General features: G+C 47.6%; 3 protein-coding genes across 4 annotated transcripts; 2 read left to right on the plus strand and 1 right to left on the minus strand.

The window, feature by feature from the left end:
• The first annotated feature begins 3985 nt into the window (after window positions 1-3985).
• Window positions 3986-8550, plus strand: LOC101764208 (protein PIN-LIKES 6). 2 transcript variants are annotated; one of them, XM_004970318.3, is made up of 12 exons: window positions 3986-4236; window positions 4939-5221; window positions 5377-5456; window positions 6226-6350; window positions 6444-6565; window positions 6726-6965; window positions 7060-7134; window positions 7221-7321; window positions 7440-7492; window positions 7620-7814; window positions 7988-8109; window positions 8231-8550. In XM_004970318.3, the coding sequence occupies exons 2-11, from the start codon at window positions 5027-5029 to the stop codon at window positions 8107-8109; spliced, it is 1308 nt and encodes a 435-aa protein (XP_004970375.1). In that variant the 5' UTR covers window positions 3986-4236; window positions 4939-5026; the 3' UTR covers window positions 8231-8550. The 2 variants fall into 2 exon arrangements, with proteins under 2 accessions (XP_004970375.1, XP_004970374.1); XM_004970317.4 differs by having other exon boundaries at window positions 7988-8546.
• Window positions 8551-10919: 2369 nt separating this feature from the next.
• LOC101764905 lies at window positions 10920-12504 on the plus strand. The gene is made up of 2 exons (XM_004970319.3): window positions 10920-11650; window positions 11914-12504. Exons 1-2 carry the CDS (start codon window positions 11194-11196, stop codon window positions 12399-12401), a joined length of 945 nt encoding a protein of 314 aa, XP_004970376.1. The 5' UTR covers window positions 10920-11193; the 3' UTR covers window positions 12402-12504.
• An 88-nt stretch (window positions 12505-12592) lies between these two features.
• On the minus strand, window positions 12593-14257 carry LOC101767235 (pentatricopeptide repeat-containing protein At3g14730). Its single transcript, XM_004972174.2, has one exon. It carries the CDS (start codon window positions 14255-14257, stop codon window positions 12593-12595), a length of 1665 nt encoding a protein of 554 aa, XP_004972231.1.
• Between the last annotated feature and the right edge of the window lie 3271 nt (window positions 14258-17528).

Raw genomic sequence — 17528 nt, forward strand, 5'->3', positions numbered from 1 at the left:
GTTTGAGCAAGAGGTAGTCCAACTCAACTCAATCTGAAATCTAATTTATCTTAGTGAAACTTAAAAGAAAGCTCGATTTCTAGCTCATTAAACTCACAACTGAGACTAACAGAAAAATATAATTGGAAAGGACGCTAAACCTATGAATGGAGTGTTTTGGATTATTGGTGCAAGTTGCTATGTGTATTTCAATATAAATATTTGTTGCCCGTAGCAACGTACGGATACGATTCTAGTCGAGAACTCTAAGCTTGTAGATCGATCACATACGGTGAAATGGTGAAGTCTCAGTCCGCCCGTCGCCCCGTCCATGTCCATGTCTCGTGGGTTCCCAACAGTTTCCGCAGCGACGGAACAGCCTGTGACCCGAGCTAGTACTTCGTTGAAAGGCCGCCATGAAAGTGGCCCTTGGACGTCCCCAAGTGTCGTCGGCCTCCAATACAAGTTGCATCCCGAGGTAGGAGTAAACTGCAGGCACGTGCCGCGCGCATGCTTGGAGACTTCACCGCACCGTCCGGTCGGTGCTCACAGTAACCATCTCGTGAAAGAGTGACGCACGCCGAGGTCGTTGGTTAACAGTGTGTTTACGCAAACACGTGTTAGATTGCTGGTTGCTCCTGGAAGCCAGCCAATAATTTCTGGAAACCTGATCGATGGTCGTCTAAAGAAGACAGTGCATACTGATGGCCTCCTGTGACTGTAATCATATCATCTATCACATGAACTCAACCTATTTTTTTTTGTCATTAGGACGAGAAAGCTCGCGCTGTGTACCTTATCTGTCCGCCTTCCCGAAGTCTGTAGGACTGTAGGGCATTAATTCGGCGTTTACCTTTTGTCCGAAATCTGCCAGCCGCGTGCATGCTTCATGCATGTTCGCTGCCAGCAGGAAAAGTCTGACGATCTCACTGGCGGCAATCAATTTAATTTGTTTTGAAGGATGTAATTAATTTAATTTGTTCGATCGCTGATTTCATCATCAGCAGATGACAGAACCACTAAAAACCCGCCCGTGGAAGCAACCGCGGTGACTCGCTGCTTTGCTTTACTTTTTGCCGGGGCGAAAGCTTTCGTGCGGCGACGGCGACGGCGACGGCGACGGCGTCTTTGGCCGCGCCCGCGCCGGCCACCTGGCGTCACGTCACGAGTCGCCTGTTCGGGGGAAAAATCTCGAGTCCTCTGGGTGGGATCGTTGGTTGCCCCGTCGCCCTTGCCGGCAGCAGCAGCGGGTTGCTAGCAATCCCGTCTGACACCCGAGCCTAACAATTGTGGACGCACGCACACCTGTTCAGTTCCGTGCCACTCAGTTTGAGAATAGATGGCACGGCTCCTGCACCAGATGACTACTGGCAGTGGAGAATGCATCGTCACGCGCACACGGGTCTTGGCGCCAACGAGCACGTAGGCGCCACGTCGATGACACAAGCACATCCAGGTGTGTACCAAGCCGGCGTCATCGTACAACTCTGAACTACCCGTTCGCCGGCACGTACGTAGAGGGCAGACTATAGTATACGAAAATTAAGAGCTGCTGCCAATTATGCCGAAAATGACGAACCTTGTCATCATCAGCCGTCCCGATCATGCTTCACTACGAATCCCGATCCGTCCCGGAACCTTTACCTTATTCAATTCGTGATGGTTACTCCTACCTGGCTCCTCTGATTGGATTCGAATAGGAAAAAGAAACCCCACGGTGGCTGTGCGGCATCTGACGGAGACAGAGGCGCCTAGGATCTTTCCACACGTAAACAAGGGAACTCGAGTTTCTGTTAGATGAAAGCTACGACTACTTGAGGTGCAGACCACCAGCCCGGTCCGAGCTAGGATCATGGTGCCCGAGGAAGCATCCCGCGAAGTTTTCTTTCTCTGCCTGGCCTTATTGAGGCTAATCACGTCAGATTATCCGCATCTAAAAGTGTTCCCACCATCTGGAACTGAACAACACCCCCCCCCCCCCCCCCCTCCGGTGACCATTCGCTTCATCACTTTTAACCATCTTATCATCGCCTACCGTAAAGATTACTAAGCCTCGACGGCTTGACAACCACACTTTGAGAGACTATAGTATCAACAAGGGTAAAGTTCCGAGAGAGGGTAAAGTTCCGAGAGAACAAAGTTGTACTCGGTGTTTTGGGTGGCCATCGGTAGGGTTTATATTGGCTAGAATGAACTAAAATCCGAATGAATCCATCGTTTTAGAAAAAGATCTCCTAAACGGACCTTTAATCTTTATCACAAACATCGTACTGAGCCACGCTTGCGTGCACTCACTCCAACCAATCGTATTTGCATATTTCATAATAGGACATTGATTTTGTACAATTTTTTTAGGGGTCAGGCAAGTAGCCGGCCCGAACATTTATATCAATATGCGATGTTGCTGCATACAAATTTGTGAGTAGGAGTTAGTACATCAGCAATCATGTAATGTTACAAAGCTGAGTACTCCACATCTAAGCAAGAGACGGCTGTCGCCTGGCGAGTCCTAGGTGACTATAAATCAAGGTCCGCACCGATTCTTAAATCTTTAATCTTCAATCTTTATATGGGTCTGCGATGAAAATCGTACTCGATATGGAGTAGCCCTCGAGCCTTAGGTTGAATCGAAGAATCAGGCTGAGAGTCAATCTTGTAATTTCACATCTTTTTCCTCTTAAAACTCAAAGATTTTTTTGTTGTCTAATAGGCACGTGGCACAAAGCCCTCAAGCCGTTACACGACAGTTTGGTTATAAGGGTCAACCACTGGTCAATGTGATCGTTCGGCTTCAAAGCTTTATCACTTCCGAAGAAATTGGAAACCGTTCTAGTGATAACTGAGGGCTTTAAAAATAGAATATTTCCTATAATTCTCGCAGCTTGGTTTACTCTACCGTGGTTATAAATAACAAAGAGACTTATCCCTTCCATTTCACCCGAGCTCTTGCCCCCGTTCATCTTCTACGTTGTTGCCCTAGCGTCGCCGCTTGCCCTTCCCGAACTCGAGCGCCACCATCCCCCACTCTCTAGCCCTCCAGCTCATGAGCCAGAAGACCATCGGAGCACTAGCACCGAAGAAGACAAGCCTCCCGATGGGCTCATAGATGTATGGCCAACATCAATGGCACGTATAATCTCACACCTAGATAGAAGCTAACCTTGGAACACAAGTGCATTGCGTGCTTTCCAAATTTGCCACACAATCGGCAGTGATCGGGGGGGGGGGGGAGGGGGGGTTGGTAATCATCGAGGAGCTGTGGCATAGTCCACAAGTCGCGGAAGGAAGTTAGCTGAGGGGATCTCGTACCATTCAATAATATATTTCTAAAAAAACCAATGGTCAAACCCTATTTTGAAAAACCCTTCAAATATTATTATAGCCTAAATATAAAAGGGTTTGAGTTATCTAAAACACACTCACATACATTTAAATTGTGCTCACACCGTGATTAAGGGGCACTATGCAAACTGTTCCACCATGCTTCCAGGTTATATTGTACTGTACCTTTGCATATACGAGTCTGTTGGAACATTGGTCTTCGATATTTAACTTTGATTCATAATATCCATAAAGATATATAATTGTACAAATATAAAAAATTACATAACGTGGACGAATTTAGTTACATCAACCTCATGTTGTCAATCTGTTTGGCCTTTTAGTCATTGATAGTAATAATTAAAAAGTTCATTTAGGACAAAATAATGGTAGAGTACCTTCTATCTGAAAATGGTTTGAAGAAAAGGAAAATCAGCTGCGAAAAGCACATGACAAAAAAAAATAGAAGGAACTGGACAAATGAATCCGCCCGTGCCACACTGGCGCCGCCGGGCCACATGGCAGAGCCGCCCGGCGGGCCCGGCAACGATCCACCAAAGGCAGCACGGCACGCGCTCCACGCCGGCTCGCGCAGCAAGCAATTCCTCGTGCCCATGACCCCCATCCCCTCCGCTGCCGGACTCCAAAGGGCGGATATAAAACGCGCGTGTATAGCAGCCCAACCGACCCCGCGTCGTCTCGCGGAGTCGTCTCGTCCTTTCCGTTCTCCCCCCTTCCCCCCCGCGGGAGTCGGAGCCCAACCCATCCCACCCCAGATCCCACCCGCTCCCCGAATCGCCGCCACTTTTTCCATTAGCAGCCTTCCCGCAATCCCGCGGCCAGTTCGAGCCCTTCGCGGGAGGGACGGGCTCACTGATTACTCGGGCTCAGCCCCCCTCCCTCCCAGCAGCGCGGGGTCACCTCGGCCGTCTCGCGGTGAGTTGAAATGTTGAATGGAGTCCTCGGTCCAATCTTCCCTTCCGCTTGGGATTGTTTTCGGTGTTCTGAATTTGCGTGGCGTACTGGCGTGGCGTGTGGGGGTCATGGCGTGCCGTCGTCGCGATCGCTCTCCCTCGCATTGCGCGATTCGATTTTTTTTTTTTTTTACTTTGCTTGCTTGTTTGCCTTTTGGGATGTAATGGTGATTTCTACTGCTGGCGATTCTGAGCTCGGTTGCGTCTGAGCTTCCGCAGAGTGGTTTAGTGCGGATTTGGTAAAACAGTTTGAGTTGGTATGGCGTGACGAATCTAACCTGAGCAGATACGCAGCTGCGGGGAATTGGATCCCCCAACCATGCGAATTTGGAACGGAGGAGTAGTGGAGTGTTCGGGAATCGGTGTCGTCATTTTTCTACGAGTCGAGTTAGTTGGAATCTAGTTAGGTCATGGTTCTCGTTCCGAGATGATTAAATCTTCTATGCGTGGGTTTTCATCAAACTAGAAGTTGGTTGCTGCTAAGCTTCCCGCTTCGGAAGCTCCATGCCGGATTTGGTTACGCGTACCGGTGAGCTGAGCGAACGGCGGGCTCTCTTCCAGTTGGGTTGCCCCTGAACAACCAGAGCCAAAAAGCAGTTCCAGAATTTTCCAGACGCTGCCTCTATATTTTGCCTCCTAACTTCTAAGTCATTCATAATGGCAGACTCCTGATTGCGTTGGACACGGGTCCTAAGCTGTGAAGGCGGAAAGGAAAGGAAAGGAAAAGGAAGGCTTCAGTCCCAGGTCAAGCCATGATGGAGAGGTCGCTGCTGCAGGCGCTGGCCACGGCGGCGCAGGGAGGCACCTCGGGGACTTCGGTACTGAGCATGCTCAAGTATGCTGTGCTGCCCATCGCCAAGGTGTTCACGGTCTGCTTCATGGGGTTCCTCATGGCCTGCAAGTACGTCAACATCCTCCAGCCCAACGGCCGCAAGCTTCTCAACGGGGTGAGCTTTGTCTCCTTGTAATAAAAGCTAGCTATGGGAAGGCTGTCTAATGGATTTTGTTCAAAGTAGGAAGACGTGGAGCATTAGAGGCCATGATTGCACTAATGCGCTTTCCCACTATCAAATTAGACTGACATTTTCATTGTTTGCTGCAGCTTGTGTTTTCGCTTCTGCTTCCTTGCCTTATATTTTCCCAACTGGGTAGAGCAATCACTATTGAGAAGATGTTACAGTGGTAAGGAATATGGATTGATATCGTACATCAATTTTGTTTTATCTAGTAACATAATACTGTGTTACTTCATCTAAGTGTGCTGTATGGTTGTTGAATTCTGATGTGAGAGCTATTGACCAAGATGTTGTTTTCTGCTAATATTCTGTCTACTTGTATGTGCCTCTAGTCCTCTATTGTCTATAATCAGAAACAACCATTACTATATTACTTAAAAGTACAACGAAATAGTCTACATGTTTCTGGTTGGGTCAACTTTTAAATCATGAACTTCCAAACGGAACAAATTAGCTTGCTGAGCTCAAAATTCCTTCAGAAGGGACAGAAAAGAAATGGGCGTTCAAGTGTTAATTTGGTTCCAGTTGAATCTATGGGTCATATGGTTTTGACTACTTTAGTTATTTAATATACTGAAATATTGCAATTGTTGGAGTTTGGAGAAACTAGTCCATGTCATTTATCTGCATATGTATGTAATAATCTAAATTGTCATAATTTTTCTTACTGGGAATGTTTATCTTGTTGTAATTTAATATATTGAACTTGATGTTATGCTGTTATGGACTATTCAGTCCTCGTTTGCATTGACACATGCCTCAATTTTCTTCCACTCCCCGCATGTATATGCATTACAAGTGTCAATTTTCTTTTTTCTTTTGCATAAACTACTTTAGGAGTATGTTCTGGAGTTCAGCTTTGCCAAATAAGCTGTGCACTCGTGTTCTGCCTCTCCTGTTATATTTCTAATAAGGTCATATATGCATGTTTGCAGGTGGTATATTCCAGTAAATATTGTTGTAGGTGCAGTATCTGGCTCTTTGATTGGCTTTGTTGTGGCATCTATCATCCGACCCCCATATCCGTACTTCAAGTTCACCATTATCCATATAGGAATAGGTACCACCTTTTGTTTCTTGAAAATAACTGCATTTGTATTTTTTTTTTCATTCAAATATCCAATATCAATACAGCTCCTTGTGTTTTATGCAGGAAATATTGGAAATATACCTCTGGTCCTCATTGCAGCGTTATGTCGGGATCCATCTAATCCGTTTGGTGACTCTGATAAATGCAACCAAGATGGAAATGCATATATCTCATTTGGTCAATGGGTATGTCTATCCTCTTCTCTTTTCCCAGCTCATAAATGTCCATGTTTTACTCAGAAGTCTGAATACCAACTCTGTAGATCAAAGACAATCGCTTAGCATCTATATAGGCTACAAATAGCTGTTGGGATCGGTCACTCAGTGAATCCTTTTCGTGTTGCAGGTTGGTGCTATTATTGTTTACACATATGTGTTCAGGATGCTTGCTCCACCACCAGGACGCACCTTTGATGGCTCTGATGACGATGAACTTCCAGTCAAGGCATCTGGAGAGAATGCGGTGCCCGAACTCAGCAAATATCCAATTCCAACAAGCACTCACACTAGCACTGTACCAGAGGATGAACCATTGTTAGCTGCTGAGAAAGTTCAAAAAGAATGTGCCACTTCTGTAGGATCAAAGGTAAGAAAATGTAGTCATCGACTTGGGTTTCTAGTTATCGTTGTGATGCTCTTACTTCCCGCTAAAAAAAATAACCATGTTCTTACTAATGCAGATAATGGGCCATGTTAAATGTGTGATTAAATTCCTGAAAGACAAGCAGCTTCTCCAGCCACCGATTATTGCATCTGTATGTATTGCTGTTGCACTTTTTAGTAGTGTTTATATAAATCATTATGCATTCTGCGTCTTGACTTTATTTTTAAAAATGCACAGGCTTTTGCAATTGTCATTGGTATTGTCCCATTCCTGAAGAATTTTGTACTCACAGATGAAGCGCCTCTCTTCTTTTTCACAGACAGCTGCCTGATTCTTGGGTATTTACATGTCTCATTCTCTGTTTCCTTATGAATTATACAGATTATAGCCAATAAAGTTAGCAAACTTTGACAATCTATAATAGTATCTAGTGTCTAATCCGTAAAACACTTTCAGGGAAGCTATGATCCCATGCATTTTACTTGCTGTTGGGGGCAATCTCGTTGACGGTAAGCATCTTTTTTGTTTGAAACTCTGGGAAAATTGCATGGGGCGAGATCAACCTTAGCAGTACCATCTTATAGGGTTTAGAGGCATTTTTCATGATTTTGTCTTTACCTATGTTTATGGCATCAGGTCCTGGTGAAGGAAGTAAGAGGCTTGGTGTGCGTACAACCGTTGCTATAATTTTTGCACGTTTGGTCTTGGTCCCTCTTGCTGGGGTTGGCATCTTCATGGTAGTTGATAAACTTGGTTTCATTCCCAAAGACGACAAAATGTTCAAGTTTGTCGTGCTACTGCAGCATTCTATGCCCACATCAGTGCTGTCAGGTACGATAAGACACCAAGGACTACTACTTATCACTCATCATGTGCTTAGGGAGAACAGATTCCTCTTATAATGCTGTGTTATATGAGATCTGTTAGGTAATGGGGGTGGGGTGCCATGTTCCACATGGTAGCAAACCATGTTATGGAATCTGATTATACATTTTTTTTTGCAGGTGCTGTTGCGAACCTGAGAGGGTGTGGTAAAGAATCAGCTGCAATCTTGTTCTGGGTTCACATTTTTGCTGTGTTCTCCATGGCAGGATGGATCATTGTATATTTGAGCTTGCTCTTCTAAGTATGTCGCTCCCTTATTTTAGCTGCTTTTTGCTCCATTTGTCATCGCATTTGCACCTGTCTGCTGTAACAGAAAACCTTGATATTTACGTTGATCTGATATTTGGTCAACTGATCTGCAGACACCTTACTGCACACGAAGATCTTTGAAAGAACATATCATCCAAAGTATCACGGCGAAAATAGTGACATGAATATGTACAGTAGCTAGTAAATCATGGTGAGGTATGAGTTGTATCAGCATTGATATACGGTCCTTCCCAATGCTATGGTAATTGTGGTTCTCTTCCCACTGCTGCAAGCAGTGAGCGAAGATGGCACAGCGGTGTTGCCCTGCTCGGTCACACCCGAACCACTTAGATGGGGATGCCACGTTGTCCCAATCCATCCATTCGCTTTGTTCATTCCATCTCCTCACCAAAATATTAGCTTAATTTACTCCCTCCACCTATTGATACCGGCTCAATACACCCCTAAACCGGATGTGCACCTTGATTTGCCACCTTGGCATGGTTTTGACAAGTCAAATGAGGTCTACGTGGACAACCAAAGCTAAGCCGAGCCGAGCTGCATTGACGGACACCCAACCCCATGGTTTGTCGCTGTCACCCGTGGGCTCGCGCGTCTGGCTTAATCGGCCATTCCACTTGGTGAAAACTGTTCTGCGTACACCTCGTTCCTCGTCAATCGCTGCTACCTACGCACCCAAGGACGTCAGCACCATTTGCTTGCTACTAGGCAGGGTGCACTCCTACTAAATACGAGCTATATATTTGCAATTTGCAAAAACACCAGAAGAGTCAATGAGAGAATTCGGAGCTCCCGATGTCTCCCCGTGATGATCTCGACAGAAAGAATTTGGAGCTCCTAATGTCTGCAGCGGGGATTGCTATTGATGCAAATCGGTCCTTTCCGAGACACTGATCACGGTAGTCAGCAGAGCCACCCAGGCGGCCGCCGACGAATTTGGGGCCGTTGACTGCCCGCGGGTGATTGATGTGCAGCGGGGCAGATCATTTCAGGGACTCTTCAGGAATGCCTTCTCCCTACTCTGTGTTCATTTGTGTTCGATTCTTTCGTTCCCCTTTTAGAAATCAATCTAATTCTTTTGGTAATATTGTTGGAATTTGCTTTCTTGATTTTCCCCTTTATTATCAGTGGATCGTTGTTTAGACTAAAATTAGCCGTTCAGAATGATTGTTTAATGGTTATGGATTGGAATTTGGATGCTTCAAAGTACCTGCAGCAGCCAGGCGGCCGGGGAGATCGCTCCCATCAAGCGACGTCTAGCGCGACGCGTGACGGCGGTGAGGTTGCCAGGTTGGGCGGAAGCCATTTGAGGATGATGATGTCAGCGTGGCCACCACCGTCAGTGACGATGTCATTGAGGATTGCGACGACGTGCAAGGATTAGTACGGGACAAGAAGCACACCCGCCTACATAATGGCTCGGCTTGGCCGACGAGTGCGGCTTCAACTCGGTGGAGTGGGGGGCCAGACACCGTGCGTGGCTCAGCTCGATTTGGTGGCTCGGCATACGCTGTTCACGTCAGCTAGCTGAATGGTAAAACCATGTACACGTAGGCTAATTCGGGTTAGAATCTAATTTGGGGGTAAATTGAGCCGGTATTAACAGGAGGAGGGAGTAAATTAAACTAAAATTTTGATTAGAAGGTGGGATGGATAAAGTGAATATGTGAGAGGAGTAAAATGAACGTTTTCCCTATCAATACCCCTATTTTCCGTTTTGTCTTCGTTCCAAACAATATAGTATCCATGATCTTGATCTAATCCTCACCTCCTTTCAAGTGTATTTGTCTGAGATGTCTACGTTGAGAGCTCGTTAAAATAGTGTAGCTGCATATATACCTAATGTCTTATGCTGCCCATAACGGTTTATTTTGGAGCGCATCATGTCGTATCATGCAGAAAACGTGCTCTGTGCCCATTGCTTCCCCGTCCACATTCCATGGATCTGATTATCAGAAGCCAATAGTTGTGAGTTTTTTTTTTGAACGATCAAGAATTGCGAGTTGCAGCTGGCCCCATGGGATTCCAGCACCTTCCTTGTCATCTTCTGACAGCGATTCGTTATTTAAGATCTGTGGTGGTATGATATGTCGTCTGATCTCTCCATGTGCTTATAGAGTTATGGATCTGGGACCCTGCAGATCTGAACTGAACTAGTGGAACCATCAAAGCGGGGTCAATAATTGCGTAACTACTGACGAGATCGGGATCATGCCAGCGTGTACGTGCTTGTTGTCGGGCGAGACAAAATTCCACTCGAGCGAGCATCGCATCACCCGATCCTACTCAACGCGCAACGTCGCATGGTGGATTGCAATCAGCAGATCTGGGCGGTTTGCTCGCACAGAAACTTTCGCTGAGACGAATAGGCCACACGGAGCGGGCAGACTTTGCGACGCGTACTGCAGAACAAGTACTTTATCTATGGACAGCAGATTCTCTTTTGTTATAGTCCAATAGGCCGTTGCTGCTGCACAATAATGCTCCAAAGCATAGTTGGGGAAATCTCGATTATGTTGGAGTACGCTCGAATATCATATGCCTCCGGTAGTACTACATAACGTTTCAGTCACTGCAAAGATAACAGTGGCTAGTGCAGGCTATACCTATATGTTTACATTCAGGCACGCATGCACATGGAAACTTCGATGCCCTCATTCGGGGATCTCCAGTCAAACAAACGAGCACATACTCCGTATTACGTTCCTGGTGGCTGGTGCTCTCCGTGCTCAAGTTGCAGCAAACAACGCAGACACCAATAAATGCTGCAAAAGCACAGCGAAAGAAAACCCACAGGCCAAACGAAAGAACGGCTTACTTCACATCGCTGCACCACACCGTGTTTCAGCTATTCTTTTCCCTCTCCTGGTGCCGCAGCTTTGGAATCAATTCCATGGCCAGAGTTAGCAGCAAAGCAAACACGAACGAACCAGCACCCACCGTGGAATTAATGCAGCGTGGTAAAGCACCCTGTTGAGGCAACGAATCTCAGCCTATCGTTTTCACTGGTCCACATCGCCGTCCTGCTACCTCCTCACCTTTCCTCTTCACGCAAATGGCGAAAACGTCGGTTGAGTTCTGCGTGATCTCTGCACGCGGCCTGGGCCGCAGGTCGTCGCTGCTCAAACCGCAGTGGTTCTCCGTCGCATGGGTTGATCCCAACAGCAAGTACTGCACCAAGGTGGACGCGTCAGGGAGCTCCGATCCAAGCTGGGGCATGAAGTTCTCGGTCTCAGCTGACGAGCATGATCTGAGCAGCCTGCAGCGGAAGGCGCTGACGGTGGAAGTGTACAGGAGAGAGCCCATCTTCCTGAGGGAGCACCTCCAGGGAGCTGCCATCGTCCAGATGAAGGAGTACTTCGACAAATTTGCGAATGGCGATGAGCACCCGGGGCTTATTGAGGAGACTGCAAGCTTCCAGCTTAGGAGGAAGAAGTCAGACAAAGCTCATGGGTTTGTAGATATATCCATCCGAATCTGCAAGGAGGAAGATGTCCATGCTCAGTTTTCAGGTAAACAGAAACTTCTGTTTTTCATTTCAAGATAGAACAATATGACATACTAGATAGCAGTTGCACCCATTGCGCTGATAGGTATTCAGTACAATACTTGCAAAATAGATCTTTCTACAAAGAATTTGCACACAAACAATACAAAGTTATGTTTAACCAATAGATCCTGTGATTTAAGACGACTTTAACAGACATTTACCTTATTGATTATACAATCCGCATACAACTGAATTCAACTCTATTGCCTTGTTGTGAATGTGCAGGCTCACATGACGGATCAAAGTATCCAAACCAGGTTGGGATCACATTAGCTATAGAAGATGGTCCAGTTTATAATTATCCAGCACTGCCTTCAAGCCATTATAGGGATCACAGTGAACATAATGATCTCTATGGCAACACCATGCCAGCAACCCCTACCACTCGGTCAGATCCAACACCATCAGGAAGTCATGGCTATAGCAATCAACCCCCACTGATCCCACAAACCCTGCCACCTCCCACTACAAACCCCAGTTACTTTTCCCCACCATATCCTGCTGCTAGGGGGCAAGTGCCGCAGAACTACATAAATATGCCACCAAGAAGGTTTGCAGGTCAGAATGGTCCGCCTAACCTGGGAATGGGGCTTGGAGCTGGAGCGCTGGCCGCTGGAACTCTGATATTTGGTGAAAATTTGTTGCCAGGACCAAGTTTTGGTGCTGATCTTGATAGTGCGAGCTTAACTTTATCTTCCAATGCACCATTCTAACTTATGCGCTAATGTCAGCCCATGTGCTTGTAACAAATTGTTGTAGCAACATCTGAAAAGTTACGAGCATTCTATCATATATAATGGAGTTATGTTGCTCAAATGCCTGCACTCCATCCAACCTATCAACATGTGGAACATTTCGTAGATTATGTCAGCCTCAGGATCACCTTCCCACTTTCACTGTTTTCTCACCCTACCTCTACCCAGCTGCAACCGGGTGTAGCCTTCTGCACCCCTTGGCGTTTCATCTCCCCTCTCACCTCTTCAAGTTCCTTAAAGTTTCCCTCCCAACCATAAGTGTTGGCAAGCAGAACCCATCCCCCGCTCCCTGATTCCTCTGCCATCATCAGCATCCTAGCTGCCTCTTCTGCTCTCTCCTTATCACCATGCATCCGGCATGCTGCAAGGTATGTCCGCCACGCACCAGCACCCACATCACCAGCCTCTTGTACTACCCTTCTCGCTTCATCCAACCACCCTGCTCGCCCAAGCATGTCAGTGACACATGCGTAGTGCTCCAGCTGTGGCTCCAATCCAAACTCCTCCTTCATCCTCTTTAGAAAATCCTTCCCTTCCTCGACAAGCCCAGAATGGCTGCAAGCCGACAATGTTCCCAGCAACGTTACCTCATCTGGCACCAGGCCTTCTTCTATCATCTGGTGAAACAACTTCAGTGCCTCTTGCCCACGCCCGTGTGATGCATACCCATCGATCATAATGTTCCATGATGCCACATCCCGTTGTCGTGTCCAATCAAACACACGACGAGCCTCATCCAGACCACCACTCTTCGCATACATGTCCGCCAGTGCATTGCAAGCAAACACGTCCATTGCACCATCACAGGCCAGTCCGCTCGTTACGATGTACCCATGCACCTTCCTCCCAACCTGCAGGGCTGCAGTCTTTGCGCATGCAGGGAGAACAGCCGCAACGGTCACTGCATCCGGCCACAGTGCAGCACGTCTCATCCTCGCAAACAGACTCATCGTCCCCACATGGTCAGCCGAGTACTGCAGTGCTGACAGCATTGAGTTCCAGCTGAACAGATCCTTATCACTCTCCCCTAGTGACTCAAACACCCTTGTTGCATCGTCCACCTGATGGCACTTCCCGTAAAGATCTATCAACGCATTACACACCGATGCCTCCTTGTCAAATCCTGACTTCACCAACAAACCATGAACCGTGCCCCCACCCCTGAGATCTGCTGTCGCGGTACAAACCGATAGGATCCCGGTGACTGTGAAGCTGCTGATCTCCACCTCGCCCGCCTCTCTCATCTTCCTGAAGCATTCCGTGGCACGGTCAAAGCACCCGAGCTTCGCGAACCCATTGACCATGGCGTTCCACACGACGACATCCCGGTCGGTCAATTCGTCGAACAGGCGGTGGGCGTGGTCGGCGAGGCCGAACCTCAGGCACCCCCGGAGCAGAGCGCTGGCGCAGAAGAGGTCGTGAGCGAGGCCGCAGCGGAGGGCGAGGCCGTGGAGCGCGAGTAGGTGCGGCGGGGAAGGGGCCGAGGAGAAGAGGGGAGGGAAGGAGAACGCGTCGGGGGAGTGGGCGAGGCGGAGGCTGCGGAAGAGCGGGAGCGCCAGCGCGTGGGGCAGCGAGAGCGCCGCGTTGTAGCAGGGGAGCGGGTCGGTGGGCGCCAGGAGGAGCGGGATAGTGGGGCGGTGCAGCGCGGCCGGGGCGCGCGCGTAGAGGGAGACGAGGGATGTGAGCGCGGCGGGGGAGGCGGCGAGGCGGCCGGACACGATGAGGTGCGCGTGGAGCGGGAGGAGGAGGCGAGCGGTGGGAGGGGCCGCCCGGGAGAGGATAGCGCGGAGCGGAACGCGCAGCGCCGCCGACATCTTTTGGCTGCGGCTGCGGCGTGGTCTGCGGGCGTGGGGATTTGAACGTCTTGGTGCCCGCCGCGGCCTTCGTCGCGCCCCGTGCGCGCGATCGCTGGCTTCCCCGCCGCGTCCGTCGGCAGCAGCGCCGGGCAGGCACACGAACAAAGGCCTCGCTCGCAACTTCATTTTCGGCCCACGGCCTTTGGGCCCTGGCTTGCACGATTTTGGGCCGTTTCCGGCGGACAGACAGGCATTTGCAAAGTTGGGCTTAATGAGGCTTGTCCGACGAGAAAATGAATGATTGCGGTTGCGGGTTCGTGCGCTTCGGTGAAACTTGAAAGAAAAGGATCCGCCGGTGGTGGGGATCTGGGGATCTATCTCATCTCGGCTTCCGGCGGGTGACACGAGCTCCTGGATTCGTGCTCCCGGTATCCTCACTTTGCAGGCGCCAACAGCGTCAAAAAGGGTTAAAGAATGAGGGCATGGGTCAGTTCAGATGGCCTTTATTTGGCACAGGACGGTCCCGGGACCCGTCGTGTCCGTGGGGGCCGCGACAAGCTGACAGCTCGGTGCGTGGCACGGCATGGCCCTGGGCGGCCGCGGGCGCTGCTGCCGTGTTGCGACGCGTATGGCGTCGGCGCCGAGGAATCGTGTTCGTTTCTGCTGGTCATCTTCCCTTGGTACTCCGCTACGGCGGCGTAGCTTGCCGCGGCTGCACGCTGCCAGGCCGGCCGGCGCGACGCGGGGCGCGGATCCTCCTCCCGTTTCACCCCAAGTAACATGCGCGAGATTTGGGTCTGCTCCTCAGGACCTCAGCCCATCCGTCGCAGCGTACGGCAAACGCCAGCCATGCCGCCGTGGCCCGTGGCCGCATCCTATGCCCAGCGCCCCCGTCTGTCGCTTCCGGTTCACAGAAAAACTAGCAGCGTAAGTACAAACCGTGGTGGGAGTGGAGAGGCAGGTGGTCACTCAGGCCAAGGGAGCATGTGAGGGCATTATAGAGTCACGCACAGATGAGCAGGGAGCAGGCGATGCGAGCACGAGCGTTGGTCCCGGCCGGAACAGCGAAACGTGGCGCCGATCCCACCTTGTGATTCCTTCTACTATTTCCTCGTGTGGAGGCGTGTCACCATGCGCCAGCCTTCCTTCCGCGTAGGCCTCGCCGTCGCCGCTCCCACGGAAGAGCTTCTCATCGATCAGTTCCATGTGCGCCGCCACCCCTGCCTGATTCCAACCGAGGTCGCTAGCTGCCCACAGCGCTCGACTCTCGAGCTCGTGTGAACGAGAGGGGGGGTGGCGTTTGTCAACACATGGAGCCTCTTCTTTTTTGTGCTGTTGTTGTCGTTTTTGCCGCTTTCTGTTTAGTCTCGTGTGGCGGTGTGAGGCTATTGTTTTCTGCAGGCTGCAGCTGAGGAGGCAATAAGGTTTTGTTTACGGCCTTACGGGGTCATTGGCTAGGAAGGTGGTAATAGAATTATTCATTGGTCAGCTACTATGAGTATGTAGCCCATTCTTTGTAGCATCAGATGATGGAACTTCCTTGCTGAAGTCAATGGTACTCCTAAAATGATTGCCCGTTGAAGAGAAAACGTTCAAGAGATTATGCACAGAACAGAAACATACACATTAACATCTTTCACCGAAACAACAGATCACAACCAGCAACGTAGCATCTTCTGTTTGGTTGTCTAGAACTTCTCTTCTTTTTTCCCAGTTATAATTGTCCATCCTACTAATTAAATTCTTTGCTATTGTTGTTTCAGTTATAAACGCACTTGGCCCTATTTTTCTAACTATGTGTAGGAAAATGTATCTATTCAGTAAAAGCAATAGTGTATGCGTGGCTGTTAAGGGAAATAATAAAAGTAATATGACATAATTGAACCCGTCAACTGTAAGCCTTGGATGTAAAGCCTTAAATTTGATCACTTTTGCTTATAGATCCACTTATCATCTCCTATTATAATAAGTCCGTAGATATCCCCTGGTTGTAAAACTGCTAAAATTGTTTTCACGTGAACTGTAATTATTTTGCATGTTCAATAAACATAGTTGAGGTGCAAAAGTCATTTACGACACGGATGCTTTGATCTTTGAGAGCTAATGAGATAGGTATAATTAATGATAAAAGGTATATATTACTTTAAAAACAAATGGTTATAAGTAATAAAACGTGTATTGAGTATATTCATATTCCTATAATAACCGAGATGATTATGCTAAACTATGAGATGGGAGAAGTAGCCATACAAAGCATGTGCATCCTCTTATCCCTAACGGTGTCCTCATATGTGTTGATGGACAGGTTGCTAGTAGTAGGTGGAGTTGCACGATAAAAACATGCGACACTTCCTGTGAGAATATGTTTGGGAGGAGTGGGCTAAACTTTAGCCCTGTCACATCGGATGTTCGGATACTCATTAGGAGGACTAAACATAAGCTAATTACAAAACTAATTGCAGAATCCCTAGGCTAAATCGCGAGACGAATCTATTAAGCCTAATTAATCCATCATTAGTGAATGGTTACTGTAGCACCACATTGTCAAATCATGACCTAATTAGGCTTAATAGATTCGTCTCGTGATTTAGCCTAGGGGTTGTGTAATTAATTTTGTAATTAGTCTAGATTTAATACTCCTAATTAGTGTCCAAACATTCGATGGGACGGGGGCTAAAATTTAGCCCCCTCCTCCCAAACACCCCTAGTGTGGCAAGTGTAGATCAAAGTACAGGGAGACTTAGGGGCAGAAAAACTAAAAAACTAACTAACCGAGGCAAAAAAAAAAGTTGATAATTTCATTCATCTTAGTTATTTTCAGCATGTAATTTTGTGCTAAACTTTACACAATCAATGTAGTCTGATAAGCTAAATCTCTATACTAATCTTATATTTTATTTCTATGTGCGTATATTTTATAGATATCATGCGTACTCACAATGATTAGCGGTCATTTGGATTCTAATTCAAGATGTGTTGTTGTAATTAATAAATTTTGTAAATAGAAAAACACACTTATAGTTTATGATCGATATTAGACACAATAACATTATCTCACAGACTAGTATCTTGTTATTTTGTCAATCAAAGTAATTGTCTTTAATTTGATTAATTTGTCTAAGAGAATAGAACATTAAAATTCATATAATGGTTAACAAGCAATGAAAAAATAAAACTGAGCTAACGACATACTTTTACATGTAAAAGCAAATCATACATAAATTAGTAACATATAATACAGTGTTGAAATATTGATTAGACGTGTTTGTGTCTGCCAAAAAGAAAGATA

This window comes from Setaria italica, chromosome V, assembly GCF_000263155.2.
Source record: "Setaria italica strain Yugu1 chromosome V, Setaria_italica_v2.0, whole genome shotgun sequence".
Taxonomy (NCBI): Eukaryota; Viridiplantae; Streptophyta; class Magnoliopsida; order Poales; family Poaceae; genus Setaria; species Setaria italica.